Source organism: Primulina eburnea, unplaced genomic scaffold (assembly GCF_022965805.1).
Source record: "Primulina eburnea isolate SZY01 unplaced genomic scaffold, ASM2296580v1 ctg739_ERROPOS11973397, whole genome shotgun sequence".
In the NCBI taxonomy this organism is placed as follows: Eukaryota; Viridiplantae; Streptophyta; class Magnoliopsida; order Lamiales; family Gesneriaceae; genus Primulina; species Primulina eburnea.
The window spans coordinates 2656110-2669274 of NW_027331510.1; the positions used below are offsets into that span (position 1 = coordinate 2656110).

Sequence of the window (13165 nt, forward strand, 5' to 3'; positions counted from 1 at the left end):
AAAGCTATTTAATTCCATCTGGAACATTTTTCTTTTTTAAAAAAATTATAAATTTATATCATTTTGAAAAAATAGTTTTACCTCTTTAAATTCTTTCAATTTTGTCATTGTGATAATGTTTTCCTTTGTTACAATATTTTTCAATTTATAAAAATAAATATTTTAAGAATATGTATATTGTTATACGGGTCAACTATGTGCATATCTGACTTAAAAAAATAATATTTTTCATGAGTAACTCAAATAAAATATAGCTCTCACAATTGACTTTTAAACCGTCTCACAATTTTTTTCCTCATATATTAATTGATGCAAAAGGATGTTCTTCCCGACAATAAATCATATATTATTCCCATACATTCTTGTGCTTAAATTTCAAGGGTGCCACACATGTTGGTTTAATTGGTGTTAATTTTGCCAAAAGCTTCGTTATATAGAGCGACAAGTGTCCAAAATCAATGGGGAATAAGGGGATTCCAATTATATTATATATTGCATATTACCAGAAAAGGGAACAATTTTGGGGTCCCATACATATAAAATATTTTTATGATAATAATCATCTTCTGCAAGAGCCATGATATAGACAGCAAATAAGAATACAAACAGTAAGTGAGCTACCAGAAAACTATGCATATTTTAAACTGTCATAATTGATAAAAAAAAAATTATAATTTATGAATATTTCATTTTAAAATTTATAAGTTTGACCTTCTTTAATATTGTATCAAGAATATCATATGAGTGCCTCAACAAGTCATGGTGATTTTGAAACATTTTATTTGTTTCAAAATTTTGACTAGTACTTTAATCTTTTTGTTGATGATTTATAATGCAAGCTAGATTCAATCCACCCAAATGTTAAAATGTAATTTTCACGTTTTTCAATCTTTTTTAACAGATGATTCACGATATTAGTCGATATATTTGTTTTTTTTTTTTCCGATTTTTGTAATTTTCATATGAGTATTGATGTGTGATGTTGGAAATGGTTGATATATTAGTCTCGAAAATCGTTGACGTATGTAATATCATATAAATATTTCGAAAATATAATTTCTCCAGCTGAAAACAGACGGATAGAGAGTTTCGTCGATAAATGTAATGCTTATTAGTAGTGGAGTCTAGAATTGACATAACGTCGTCTATCAGGAGGGGTCGGTCGGCGAGTCTTGATAATGACACCGCAAGAATTAAATATTCACACCCAACACAAAAAAAAGGTTAATTCACTCGCAACTTGCATGAAAGATTGATTCCTTCTCATTGTTTATAAAAATACCTCAGTACCCTTTAATCTGCAATCTCTCCGATCGATCCGGACCTGTCTTTTTAAGTGAAAAGTATGAGATTCTTATTTTGGGATTTTTCATAAATGAGTTTATAGATCAAAATCTTGATAGTTTACTGAAGGAAAAGGGCAGCAAAATGGCGGAGCAGTACACATGTAGACACCACAGGCACCATCGTCCGAGTGAGAACCAGTGCTCTTCTTCTGTCATCAAGCATATCAAAGCACCCCTCAACATTGTAATCTCTTTAATTCTCAAGTGATTGATCTCCTGTTTTGCTTCTCTGAATACACAAGTCTGTTCTATTTTTCATCAGGTTTCTCGATTTATTGGTTTCTAAGATCATTTTTTTGGAAGTTAATAATTAATTTTTCTCGAGTTTTTTTTATGACGATGGAACCATGAGTATGTATAGATTTGATTGGTTTCAAGAATCTTAATTTGGTTTCCATTCTCTTGATGATCTTTGTTGCTCTCTAGATCTGAGACGATCAAATTCTTTGACTCGAGTGGACGAACTATATTGAAGTAAAAAGCACAACCTCAACCTCGTATATTTTCAATAAATTAATCCCGCGAATTAAAATCCAATTATCTAGAAATCACCCTCTTTTTTTATTAACAATTAATTGAGATCACCTATTGAAAAATCAATAAATCTGTGCAGTGTATATGAAATCCCTTGAAAATCAATAAACCAAATCTTGTTCTTGAATTTGTAGTTAAAATCCTTGCATATAAACTCTTTTGATGCATATGCTTTTTATGGATATGTGTGTGTAATTTCCCGATAAATCTTGTTCTTGAATTTCCTTCCTTAATTTCAAAGCAATAAATCTTATAAAATATTTGAAAATCTCGAGAAGCATCAAATTGAAAATTTTATAAAATATTATAAAATGTAATTGTTTTTTTAAAATTTTAGTATAATATACTTGACTTTAAAGTTGTAGTTGGTTTTAATTAGCTACAAACTTAAAACTGTAGATGATATATTTGGAGCTATTTTAGTGTGTACCCAGATCGGAGCATCGATGAATTTCAAATTCATCACTTAAATCCGTTCCAGTTGTTCATATTTTCATAATTTTTTACAAAATGGGGTTTTTAGGTGTGGTCATTGGTAAGAAGATTCGACAAGCCAGAGGAGTATAAGCCATTTGTTAGCAGATGCACAGTACTGGAAGGTGATCTCGAGATTGGCAGTGTTAGAGAAGTTAACGTGAAGTCGGGGCTTCCGGCCACGACCAGCACCGAGAGGTTGGAGCTGCTCGACGACCAGGAACATATTTTGGGAGTTAAATTTGTTGGTGGTGACCACAGGCTAAAGGTTTCCGTAAATACAATATGACGTTATCTTTCTGTAAATTAATACTCAAATAATTTAATAGATATATTTATGTTGCAGAATTACTCGTCGATAATTACTGTCCATCCGGAGATGATCGATGGGAGACTGGGAACACTGGTGATAGAGTCATTCGTGGTGGATGTTCCCCATGGAAACACCGGGGACGAGACGTGTTACTTCGTGAATGCTTTAATCAACTGCAACCTCAAATCTTTGGCCGATGTTTCGGAAAGAATGGCAGTCCGTACCCAATCCATCGAGCAGTGATTATTATGAGTTGGCTCCGAAAATGCCATGTAAAACCACTTGTACGTAAAGCCTGTCTTATTGGCTGTATTTGCTTCTATCAAGTCTGGTGTGATGAGTGTGTAGCTTATGAATTAAATTGTAGCCTTCAATCTTGTGGTGACACTTTAATATACATAATAGCCTTCAAGGATGGTTGACTAGGGCAAATATAATTCTGTTGTTTTCTTTCTTTGAAGTTTTTGTTCGTTCTCACGAATCTTTATCTGTGAGACGAGTCAATCCTATCGATATTCACAATAAAATAATACTCTTAACATAAAAAGTAATATTTTTTCATGGATTACTCAAATATGATATCTATCTTACAAAATACGACCCGCAAGAGCGTCTCACGTACGTTTTTGTCAATTGAGGAAATGATATATTACGGTAACTATCATATAATTGTACTCCATAAGTTAAGTTAACAAATGACTGAATGCTTGGAGTGTCCTCCTATCAAAAGTGCACCTTTCTTTGAATATTGTTGAAATTCCCTTTTTAAAAAGTTGTTTAAATTGAAAAACTGTTATTATTAGACAATCAAAATACAAAATCTCAAAGCTAGAAAACCTGAATTTTGGATTTTTCTACTCTCTTACAAAAAAAAAAAACTTTGTTTATCATTATTTCAAACATTACAACTTATTATACTATTTTTAAAAAAAAACTTACATAAAAATAAGAATTAAATAAAATATTTGTTGAAAATATAATATTAAAATATGTATGTTGAATGTTGAATGTTGAAAATTAGGTGTTGAATATTGAAAATTAGTGTGTGATGATGTATGTAATGAGGTAATTTATTTTGGAATATTTGTATATGAAACTCTATAAATAGAGCACTCATTTGTGAATGAAATAACAATTGAGTTGAGAGAAAAATATTATAAAGTGTGTAGTTTGATAATTTTGAGAGTTTGAGATTTTTACTTTTTACCGTAAATTTTTACTTTTTCACAACACGTTATCAGCACGAAGCTCTAAAAGTCCTACATACTTTTCCAAGCTTCAAACAGAAGAAAAAGGTAACAAAAGTAATTATATTTATTTTACTGGAAAAAGGTAACAAAAGTAATTATATTTATTTTACTGTTATTTATTTATTGTGTATTTATTTAATATACAATATAATGTTATTATTAGAAATAATAAAATAAATTTTTCATAAACTTGTTATAAATCCTGGGAGGATGTTAAGACGACATCCCACACTCCCGGCAAGGGATACGACAAGTATAAAAGCCTATAAAGTTTTTAAACAAAATAAATTAAGACAGTCGTTATAATATTATGATATGATATATATAATTATTTAAACATGTTAATATTATATATACCATATTATTACCATAAAATTATACAAATACATACATTTATTCTTTTATTCACCAACGGTCATAAACGGTAACAAAACGGCTAGTTTTTGCCCTATAAATATGATCTCTCAAACTCATTCAATCACCCCAAATTTCTCTTCTTCTCTAAAAATTATTCTTCATCAAATTTTCGGAGAAAAAAGAAGATGGCTTTCGCAAGATTATTTTTAATTATTTTAGTTATCATACTCACGAGTCTTGTATTTATCGGAGAATATCCTCCTCGTGTGTTTTCTTTATTTTTACGAATACTTGTACTTGTTGTTTATCCATTACTTTGTATTGCAATATTCATTAACTAATAAAATGCATCGTGATTTTTAGTACCACCATGACAAACTTGACAAAGCTCGAATTCATCGCTCTTGACATTACTGGGAAAAATTATATGCCATGGACTCTAGATGTAGAAATGCATCTCGAGTCATTGGGTCTAAGCGAGACCATTAAAGAAAATGGCATATGCACGTCACAAGAAAAGGCAAGAGCCATAATATTTTTACGTCGACATCTCGACGATGGATTGAAATGTGAATATCTGACTGAAAAAAATCCCATGGCTTTGTGGAAGGGATTAAAAGAAAGATTTGAACATATAAGAGAAGTTATACTTCCGACCGCCCGGGATGAATGGAATACATTAAGATTCCAAGACTTTAAAAAAGTCAGTGATTACAATTCGGCGATGTATAGAATAATCTCGCAATTGAAATTTTGTGGCCATGAGATTACTGAATCTGAGATGCTTGAAAAAACATTTTCCACATTTCATGCATCAAATATTACTCTACAGCAACAATATAGAGTACGTGGATTTGCCAGATATTCTGAACTCATCGCCTGTCTTCTTGTGGCGGAAAAGAACAACGAGCTTCTAGTGAGAAATCATCAGTCCCGACCCACTGGATCAACAGCATTTCCCGAAGTAAATGCTGTAAATAAAAATGAATTTAAACCTCGGAACCAAAATCAAATTCAAAGACAAGATTTTGGTCGAGGTCGAGGTCGAGGTCGTGGACGTGGACGTGGATTTGGCCGTGGTCGTGGTCGAGGCCGTGGTTTTGAAAATAATAGAGATAGTTATTTTTATAACTCATCTCAAAAGAGCGTCCCAAACCATCCACAGAAAAGGCATCATGAGAATACAAGTGTTAATGAGAATCACTCAAAAAGATATGAAAGTTCTTGTTACAGATGTGGTACTCCAGGACATTGGTCCAAAGTTTGTCGAGCCCCTGAGCACCTTTGTAAACTTTATAAAGAATCATTAAAGGGGAAAGAAAAGGAGACCAACTTCACTGAACGCAGTGACCGTTTGAGTGATTCAACTCATCTTGATGCTGGTGATTTTATGAATGATTTCTCTGGAAATGATCAACATGTTGGTGGGATAGAAATGAACAATTTTGATGCTGCAGATTTTCTCAATGATTTTTCTGAAAATGAACAATATAGTGGTAGAATATAAATGTACAATAATTTGTTTTTTATGTATTCATAAAATAATGTTTTATTGTATAATTATGATATGTGTTATATTTAAATATATATTGCCAGTAATTTATTTCATTGCATATTTTTTTGAAGTTCAAATATGGAAAATGCTATGAGCGAAGCTGAAGTTTGCATACCCGATAGTGGTACAACGCACACTATCCTCCGAGATAAAAGATATTTCTTGGAACTAAAACCAACAAAAACAACGGTGAATACAATATCAGGTCCTGTAGACTTGATTAAAGGATGTGGTAAAGCACAATTTTTGTTACCTAATGGTACAAAATTTTTGATCAATGATGCTTTATATTCACCACAATCGAAAAGAAATTTGTTGAGTTTTAATGATATATATTCCCATGGGTATGATACTCAAACAATGAATGAAGGGAATGAGAAATATATGTGTCTTATCACATATAAATCAGGAAAGAAATATGTGATTGAAAAATTACCAATGCTCCCTACTGGATTGCATTATACACATATAAGTCCCATTGAATCAAACATGGTAGTTGATAATTCTTCGATATTAACCAATTGGCATGATCGATTGGGACATCCTGGTTCAACAATGATGCGAAGAATTATAGAAAATACACATGGTCATCCGTTGAAAGACCAGAAGATCTTTCAGAATAATAAGTTTCAATGTAAAGCTTGTTCTCTCGGAAAACTTATTATAAGACCATCACCAGGCAAAATCCAAACTGAATCACCAATGTTTCTTGAACGTATTCAGGGTGATATTTGTGGACCAATCCATCCACCATGTGGACCATTCAGATACTTTATGGTATTGATTGATGCCTCCAGCAGATGGTCACATGTATGTTTATTGTCAACTCGAAATGTTGCATTTGCAAGATTACTTGCTCAAATAATAAAATTGAGGAATCAATTTCCCGATTATACAATCAAGAAAATTAGACTTGATAATGCTGGTGAATTTACTTCCCAGACTTTCAATGATTATTGTATGTCTATGGGAATCATTGTTGAGCATCCTGTTGCTCATGTACATACACAGAATGGATTGGCTGAATCATTGATTAAACGTCTGCAAATGATTGCTAGACCAATGATTATGAAAACAAAACTCCCTATTTCTATATGGGGACATGCAATTTTACATGCCGCTGCATTAATTCGCATCAGACCAAGTGCATATCATAAATACTCCCCATTACAGCTTGCATTTGGTCAAGAACCAGACATTTCTCATCTGAGAATTTTTGGATGTATGGTGTATGTGCCTATTGCACCACCGCAACGAAAGAAAATGGGACCTCAAAGAAAGGTTGGAATTTATATCGGTTATGATAGTCCATCAATCATTCGATATCTTGAACCTCAGACAGGAGACGTGTTCACAGCACGTTTTGCTGATTGTCATTTTAATGAGGAAATCTTCCCAATGTTAGGGGGAGAACAGAAACATACCGAAAAGGAAATTACGTGGTATGTATCATCATTGTTACATATGGATCCAAGAACAAAACAATGTGAAAAGGATGTACAGCAGATTGTGCACTTGCAAAGAATAGCAAATCAAATATCAGATGCATTTGCAGACACAAAAGGGGTAACTAAATCATATATACATGCTGCAAATGCCCCTGCTCGAATTGAAATTCCAAAGAAACAAATGGAAGATACTCATGATGTCATTAAACGCCTGAAGCGTGGAAGGCCAGTCGGTTCCAAGGATAAAAATCCTCGAAAAAGAAAATTCATAGAGAAACACGATGATCACAAAATAAAGAATGATGTTTCTGAAGAAACACATGATGATCACAAAATAGAGAATGGTGTTCCTGAAGAAACACATGATGATGAAAATGTTCTGTCAGAACCACAAACTGACGAGAATCATGAAATCTCTATCAATTACATTAATACTGGAAAAATATGGAACCGAAAAGATATAGATGAAATTGATGATATATTTTCTTATAATGTGGCAATCGACATCATAAATGATAACGAAGATCATGAACCAAAATCTTTTGGTGAATGTAAAAATCGGCAGGATTGGATAAAATGGAAAGATGCCATCCAGGTTGAATTAGATTCGCTAAATAAACGTAATGTTTTTGGACCTATAGTCCTTACACCTGAAGGTGTAAAACCTGTTGGATACAAATGGGTTTTTATTCGAAAGCGAAATGAGAAAAATGAAATAGTAAGATTTAAAGCTCGACTTGTTGCACAAGGTTTTTCTCAAAGGCCTGGAATTGATTATGAAGAAACGTATTCTCCTGTGATGGATGCAATTACGTTTCGGTATTTGATTAGCTTGGCGGTATCTGAAAATTTAGAAATGCGTCTTATGGATGTTGTTACAGCTTACTTATATGGATCACTTGATAGTAATATATATATGAAAATCCCTGAAGGATTTAAGATGCCTGAAGCACAAAGTTCAAAACCCAGAGAATGTTATTCTGTGAAATTACAAAGATCGTTATATGGGTTAAAGCAATCAGGTCGAATGTGGTATAATCGACTAAGTGATCATTTGATGAAAAAGGGATATGTAAACAATTCAATATGCCCTTGTGTTTTCATTAAGAAAACAACATCCGGATGCGTAATTATTGCTGTATATGTTGACGATTTAAACATCATTGGAACGAGTAAGGAAATTCAAGAAGTTGTGTCATACTTGAAGGAAGAATTTGAAATGAAGGATCTTGGAAAAACCAAGTATTGTCTGGGTTTGCAAATTGAACAAAAAGAATGTGGAATGTTTGTTCACCAGACAAATTATACAGAAAAGATCCTTAAACGTTTTAATATGGATAAAGCAAATCCTTTAAGTACTCCAATGGTTGTTAGATCATTAAACATAGAAAAAGATCCATTCCGTCCATGTGAAGATGATGAATATATTCTTGGTCCAGAAGTACCATATCTAAGTGCCATCGGTGCCCTTATGTACCTTACAAATTGTACAAGGCCTGATATATCTTTTGCCGTGAATCTGTTGGCAAGATTTAGCACATATCCAACAAAGAGACACTGGAACGGAATTAAACATATATTCCGTTATCTACGAGGAACGACAGACTTGGGACTTTTGTATTCAAAAGATGCTAATCCAAGTATAATTGGTTATGCTGATGCTGGATACTTATCTGATCCACACAAGACACGTTCCCAAACTGGATATGTATTTACTCGTGGAGGCACTGCAATTTCTTGGCGTTCACAGAAACAAACACTAGTAACAACTTCATCAAATCATGCCGAGATTATTGCACTACATGAAGCAAGCCGTGAATGTGTGTGGTTAAAATCAATGACCCAACATATCCAAATCTCATGCGGATTATCATTCGACGAGAAACCTGTAATACTATATGAAGATAATGCTGCATGTGTTGCTCAAATGAAAGAAGGATACATAAAAAGCGACAGAACTAAACATATTCCTCCTAAGTTCTTCGCATTCACCAAGGAGCTTGAGAAGAATAAATGTATTGATGTTCGTCACATTCGATCAAGTGAAAACTCATCAGATCTCTTCACAAAGGCACTTCCTACGTCAATATTCAGAAAGCACATATATAATATTGGGATGCGCAATCTACGAAATTTGTGAAGAACTGTTCATGTCAACATCAGGGGGAGTTTACGTGACTGCACTCTTTTTCCCTTACTATGGTTTTTATCCCAATGGGTTTTTCCAAGTAAGGTTTTTAACGAGGCAGTATAAAAACACGTAATGAAGACAATCATTATGATCATCATCACAAGGGGGAGTGTTGAAAATATAATATTAAAATATGTATGTTGAATGTTGAATGTTGAAAATTAGGTAAAATTAGGTGTTGAATATTGAAAATTAGTGTGTGATGATGTATGTAATGAGGTAATTTATTTTGGAATATTTGTATATGAAACTCTATAAATAGAGCACTCATTTGTGAATGAAATAACAATTGAGTTGAGAGAAAAATATTATAAAGTGTGTAGTTTGATAATTTTGAGAGTTTGAGATTTTTACTTTTTACCGTAAATTTTTACTTTTTCACAACAATATTAAATATTTTTATCCAAACTAAAACAATCTCCCATACGGGTCCAAAGAATTGGACTATCTTGATCAGGCCCAAGAGGCGCGGAGAGGCCTCGAGATAACGACTTTACTTTAAAGTGAGCCGTATCGTCGGTTACGTGCGGCGGAGTTAGACCGGCGGAGATGGCTAAAAAGAGAGAACGACGAGTGAGTCCCACTGCCGACAGGCAATGCACCCGAGCCGAAAACTTAGCCGACTCGCCAGCTAAACCCGATCGCAAGCTCACCAGTAGCGCTGTGTTTATCTTTTTCATGGTTTTTCCTGTGATTTCCTTAATGTTTTATGCTATAAGATACTCTCCGAATACGATTGAAAGTACAATCCCCGAGCTACCGTATGCTTACCAGAATGGATTAGTAACTACGGAAATGAATTATCTGCAAGTGCTAGCTGTATGCTCATTTTTTCCCATTTTTCGTTGTTATTTTATCTTTAATCGGCAGTGGTATCAATTTTCCTTCAATTTAAATTTGGGTTTTTTAAAAAAAATTATTTATATATTTCAGGAGAATGTGAAGACTTCGGAGTATACGGGTCGTCGGAATTTTACAAATCCTGTCCTGGCCTACATTACTCCATGGTATTTGATCTTTTTTATCAATGTTGTTTCATCATATGGACTTTGTATCGTCTTGTTTACGAATATCGATTGAAATTCCTAAGAAAATATCGATTGGTTGCTAATCAATGGCTTTTAGCTTGATCTTTGACACTGAATACTTTTGCAGGAATTCAAAGGGGTATGAGATGGCCAAGAAATACAACAATAAATTTACTCATTTATCTCCTGTGTGGTATGAACTAAAGAGGTACTCAGCTCATCTTGACCTTCAAAGTTGTTAGATGCTAACATGCAGTTCCATCTTCTTGATTTGATTCTAGTTGTCGATATGTTTTTATGTATCCATAGCTTTACTTGCATCTAAATGATACTTCTCTGTTACCTATGGCAGTATTATTACAAAAATACATGTTGGCTATCCATGTCTAGGCGAACTTTAATGTCGTATGTTAATTCTCTTGAAACTAGTTTTGTCTGATGCCAGCCAAGGAACAAATTTGGTTTTGGAAGGACGACATAATGTCGATAAAGAATGGATTTTGGAGATCCGGAGCAGTGGAAATGCTCAGGTTTGCTCTTCTGGAATCCAGATGTCTTCTGAAATCAGAATCTTTTTCATTCACTTGAATATATTACTGGTTTTTCTTATTTTCTTGACTTTTATTATGAAATAGGTTTTACCTAGGGTAGTTTTGGAAGCAATCCCTATGCATCTGCTGAAAAAGAAGAAGCAGAGAGATAGAGCTGTTGATCTTATCATAACTGAATGCAAGTAAATCCTCTCCTTTATTCTGCCTTCTCTGCATCAATGCTCACTGTCTTATATCCATGTTTGTCATTTTCTAGGGAAATGGAATTTGATGGCATAGTATTGGAGTCATGGTCAACATGGGCTGCCTATGGTGTTTTGCATGATCCAGACATGCGGAGCATGGTAAGACGGTGAAGATGGAGCATTTTCCTTTTGTCTTCGTGAGATGTTAGTGTTGCCTTTGGTGATGTTTTCACTCTATTCCCTCTATTCCCATATATCATTGTGTCCTTTTCAGTTTCCAACTGAAAAAGTTATTGTCCTGTTGAATAATCATTTTCAGTCACTGAATTAACATCACGATTTTATTCATCACATCCAGTTTGTATCCAATGAGTGAAATACTTTTAAGTGAGATTTTCAAGGTTATTTAATGGTGAAGGCTGATCCGAGATGGACTTCCTATGGCATTGTCTAGTTTGAATGTCTGCTTTTGATGCTTGATGTGTGCTTAAGATAAACTGCTAGTTGTTCTAAATTTGTTTTAACCAGCTCGTGTAAGATAGTATGTTTACTAGTGCTGATGGGCATGTTTTCTTTTAACAAATCCAGGCCCTTCAGTTTATCAGGCAACTTGGACAAGCCATGCATTATGTTGGCTTGGAGCAGAGCAGAAACTGGAGCTTGCAACTAGTTTATGTTATTGGTCCACCTCGTTCCAATGAGCTGAAGGAGTATGATTTTGGACCAGAAGATCTTCGGTACTTAAGTGAATCTGTAGATGGTTTCTCTCTTATGACATATGACTTTTCTGGCCCTCAGACTCCAGGTCCAAATGCACCTTTAAATTGGATCCACTCAACCTTGCTACTATTTCTTGATGCTAGTGTTGTTGATAAGAAATTAGCCAAAAAGATATTCCTTGGCATCAATTTTTATGGGAATGATTTTGTCATTTCTGGAGGTACGTTCTTAATACCTATTGCTCCAGCAGAGTGTGACACTAGATGTCCTAAAATCTCATAGTTTTTTCCGCTGCAGGTCTAGGCGGTGGACCGATTGTCGGAAGAGAGTACCTGTCTCTGTTAGAACAGCACAAGCCAGAAATACACTGGGAGGAAAACAGTGCTGAACACTACTCCGTGTACTCTGATAATCAGAATGTCAAGCATGTTGTATTCTACCCTTCACTTATGTCCATCTCACGACGTCTTCAACTAGCTCTATCTTGGGGGGCTGGCATCTCAATCTGGGAAATCGGGCAGGGCCTTGAATATTTTTTCGACATTTTGTGACGGAAATAGTTTTGATTGTAGTTCTCTACTATGTCCTACGCTTTTTGGAAATCTCTTGCGGGTCTAAGTCTAAGATGTAGTAGCCCATACATGGTAAGATTATGGATATTTCATTAACTTCGCGTTTCGTGTATACTTTAATATATATCCAATTGTGTGTGACTTAGAGAGTACTTCTGTGGATATATAGTGGAGGACAAATCCTTCTTGCACGTAGTTATTTCACCATTAAAACTTCTTGTACTTTTTCTTTCTTTTTTTAGTACAAGAAGTTTTAAATCTTCTTGTTTGAATAACGTTAATTTAACGGAAACAGAGATTCTGGTAGAGAAGACGACTTTACGAACTCTTGTCGGTGTTAACAACATATAAACCAACCCTTCTAGATTTATCTGAAGGGAATGTGAATGCTTCTGGAGGGATGCAATCCATAAGGAATGGGCAACATGAAAAACTGATTGTCCATTGAAAAATATTGAGGAGGATATATATAAAATGGAGCTTGATTGACATTATTTGAATTCATAGGAAAATTTCGAGGAAGCTGAAAATTATGAGGACATTGTGGTACGTTGTAGGACGAATGGTGAATTTGTGAACAAGATAAAATTATAATTTATTTTTATTAATTGTATTAATATCACGCTATTATTATTTAAAAA

At 34.0% G+C, this 13165-nt stretch overlaps 2 protein-coding genes across 2 annotated transcripts; both read left to right on the forward strand.

Moving 5' to 3' along the window:
* Window positions 1-1256: 1256 nt before the first annotated feature.
* Window positions 1257-3127, forward strand: LOC140822146 (abscisic acid receptor PYL9-like). Its single transcript, XM_073182895.1, has 3 exons — window positions 1257-1530; window positions 2404-2622; window positions 2701-3127. The coding sequence occupies exons 1-3, from the start codon at window positions 1429-1431 to the stop codon at window positions 2908-2910; spliced, it is 531 nt and encodes a 176-aa protein (XP_073038996.1). The 5' UTR covers window positions 1257-1428; the 3' UTR covers window positions 2911-3127.
* A 6762-nt stretch (window positions 3128-9889) lies between these two features.
* On the forward strand, window positions 9890-12676 carry LOC140822029 (uncharacterized). The gene is made up of 8 exons (XM_073182753.1): window positions 9890-10287; window positions 10402-10475; window positions 10624-10704; window positions 10942-11026; window positions 11132-11229; window positions 11304-11391; window positions 11821-12172; window positions 12250-12676. The coding sequence occupies exons 1-8, from the start codon at window positions 10018-10020 to the stop codon at window positions 12501-12503; spliced, it is 1302 nt and encodes a 433-aa protein (XP_073038854.1). The 5' UTR covers window positions 9890-10017; the 3' UTR covers window positions 12504-12676.
* The last annotated feature ends 489 nt before the right edge of the window (window positions 12677-13165 follow it).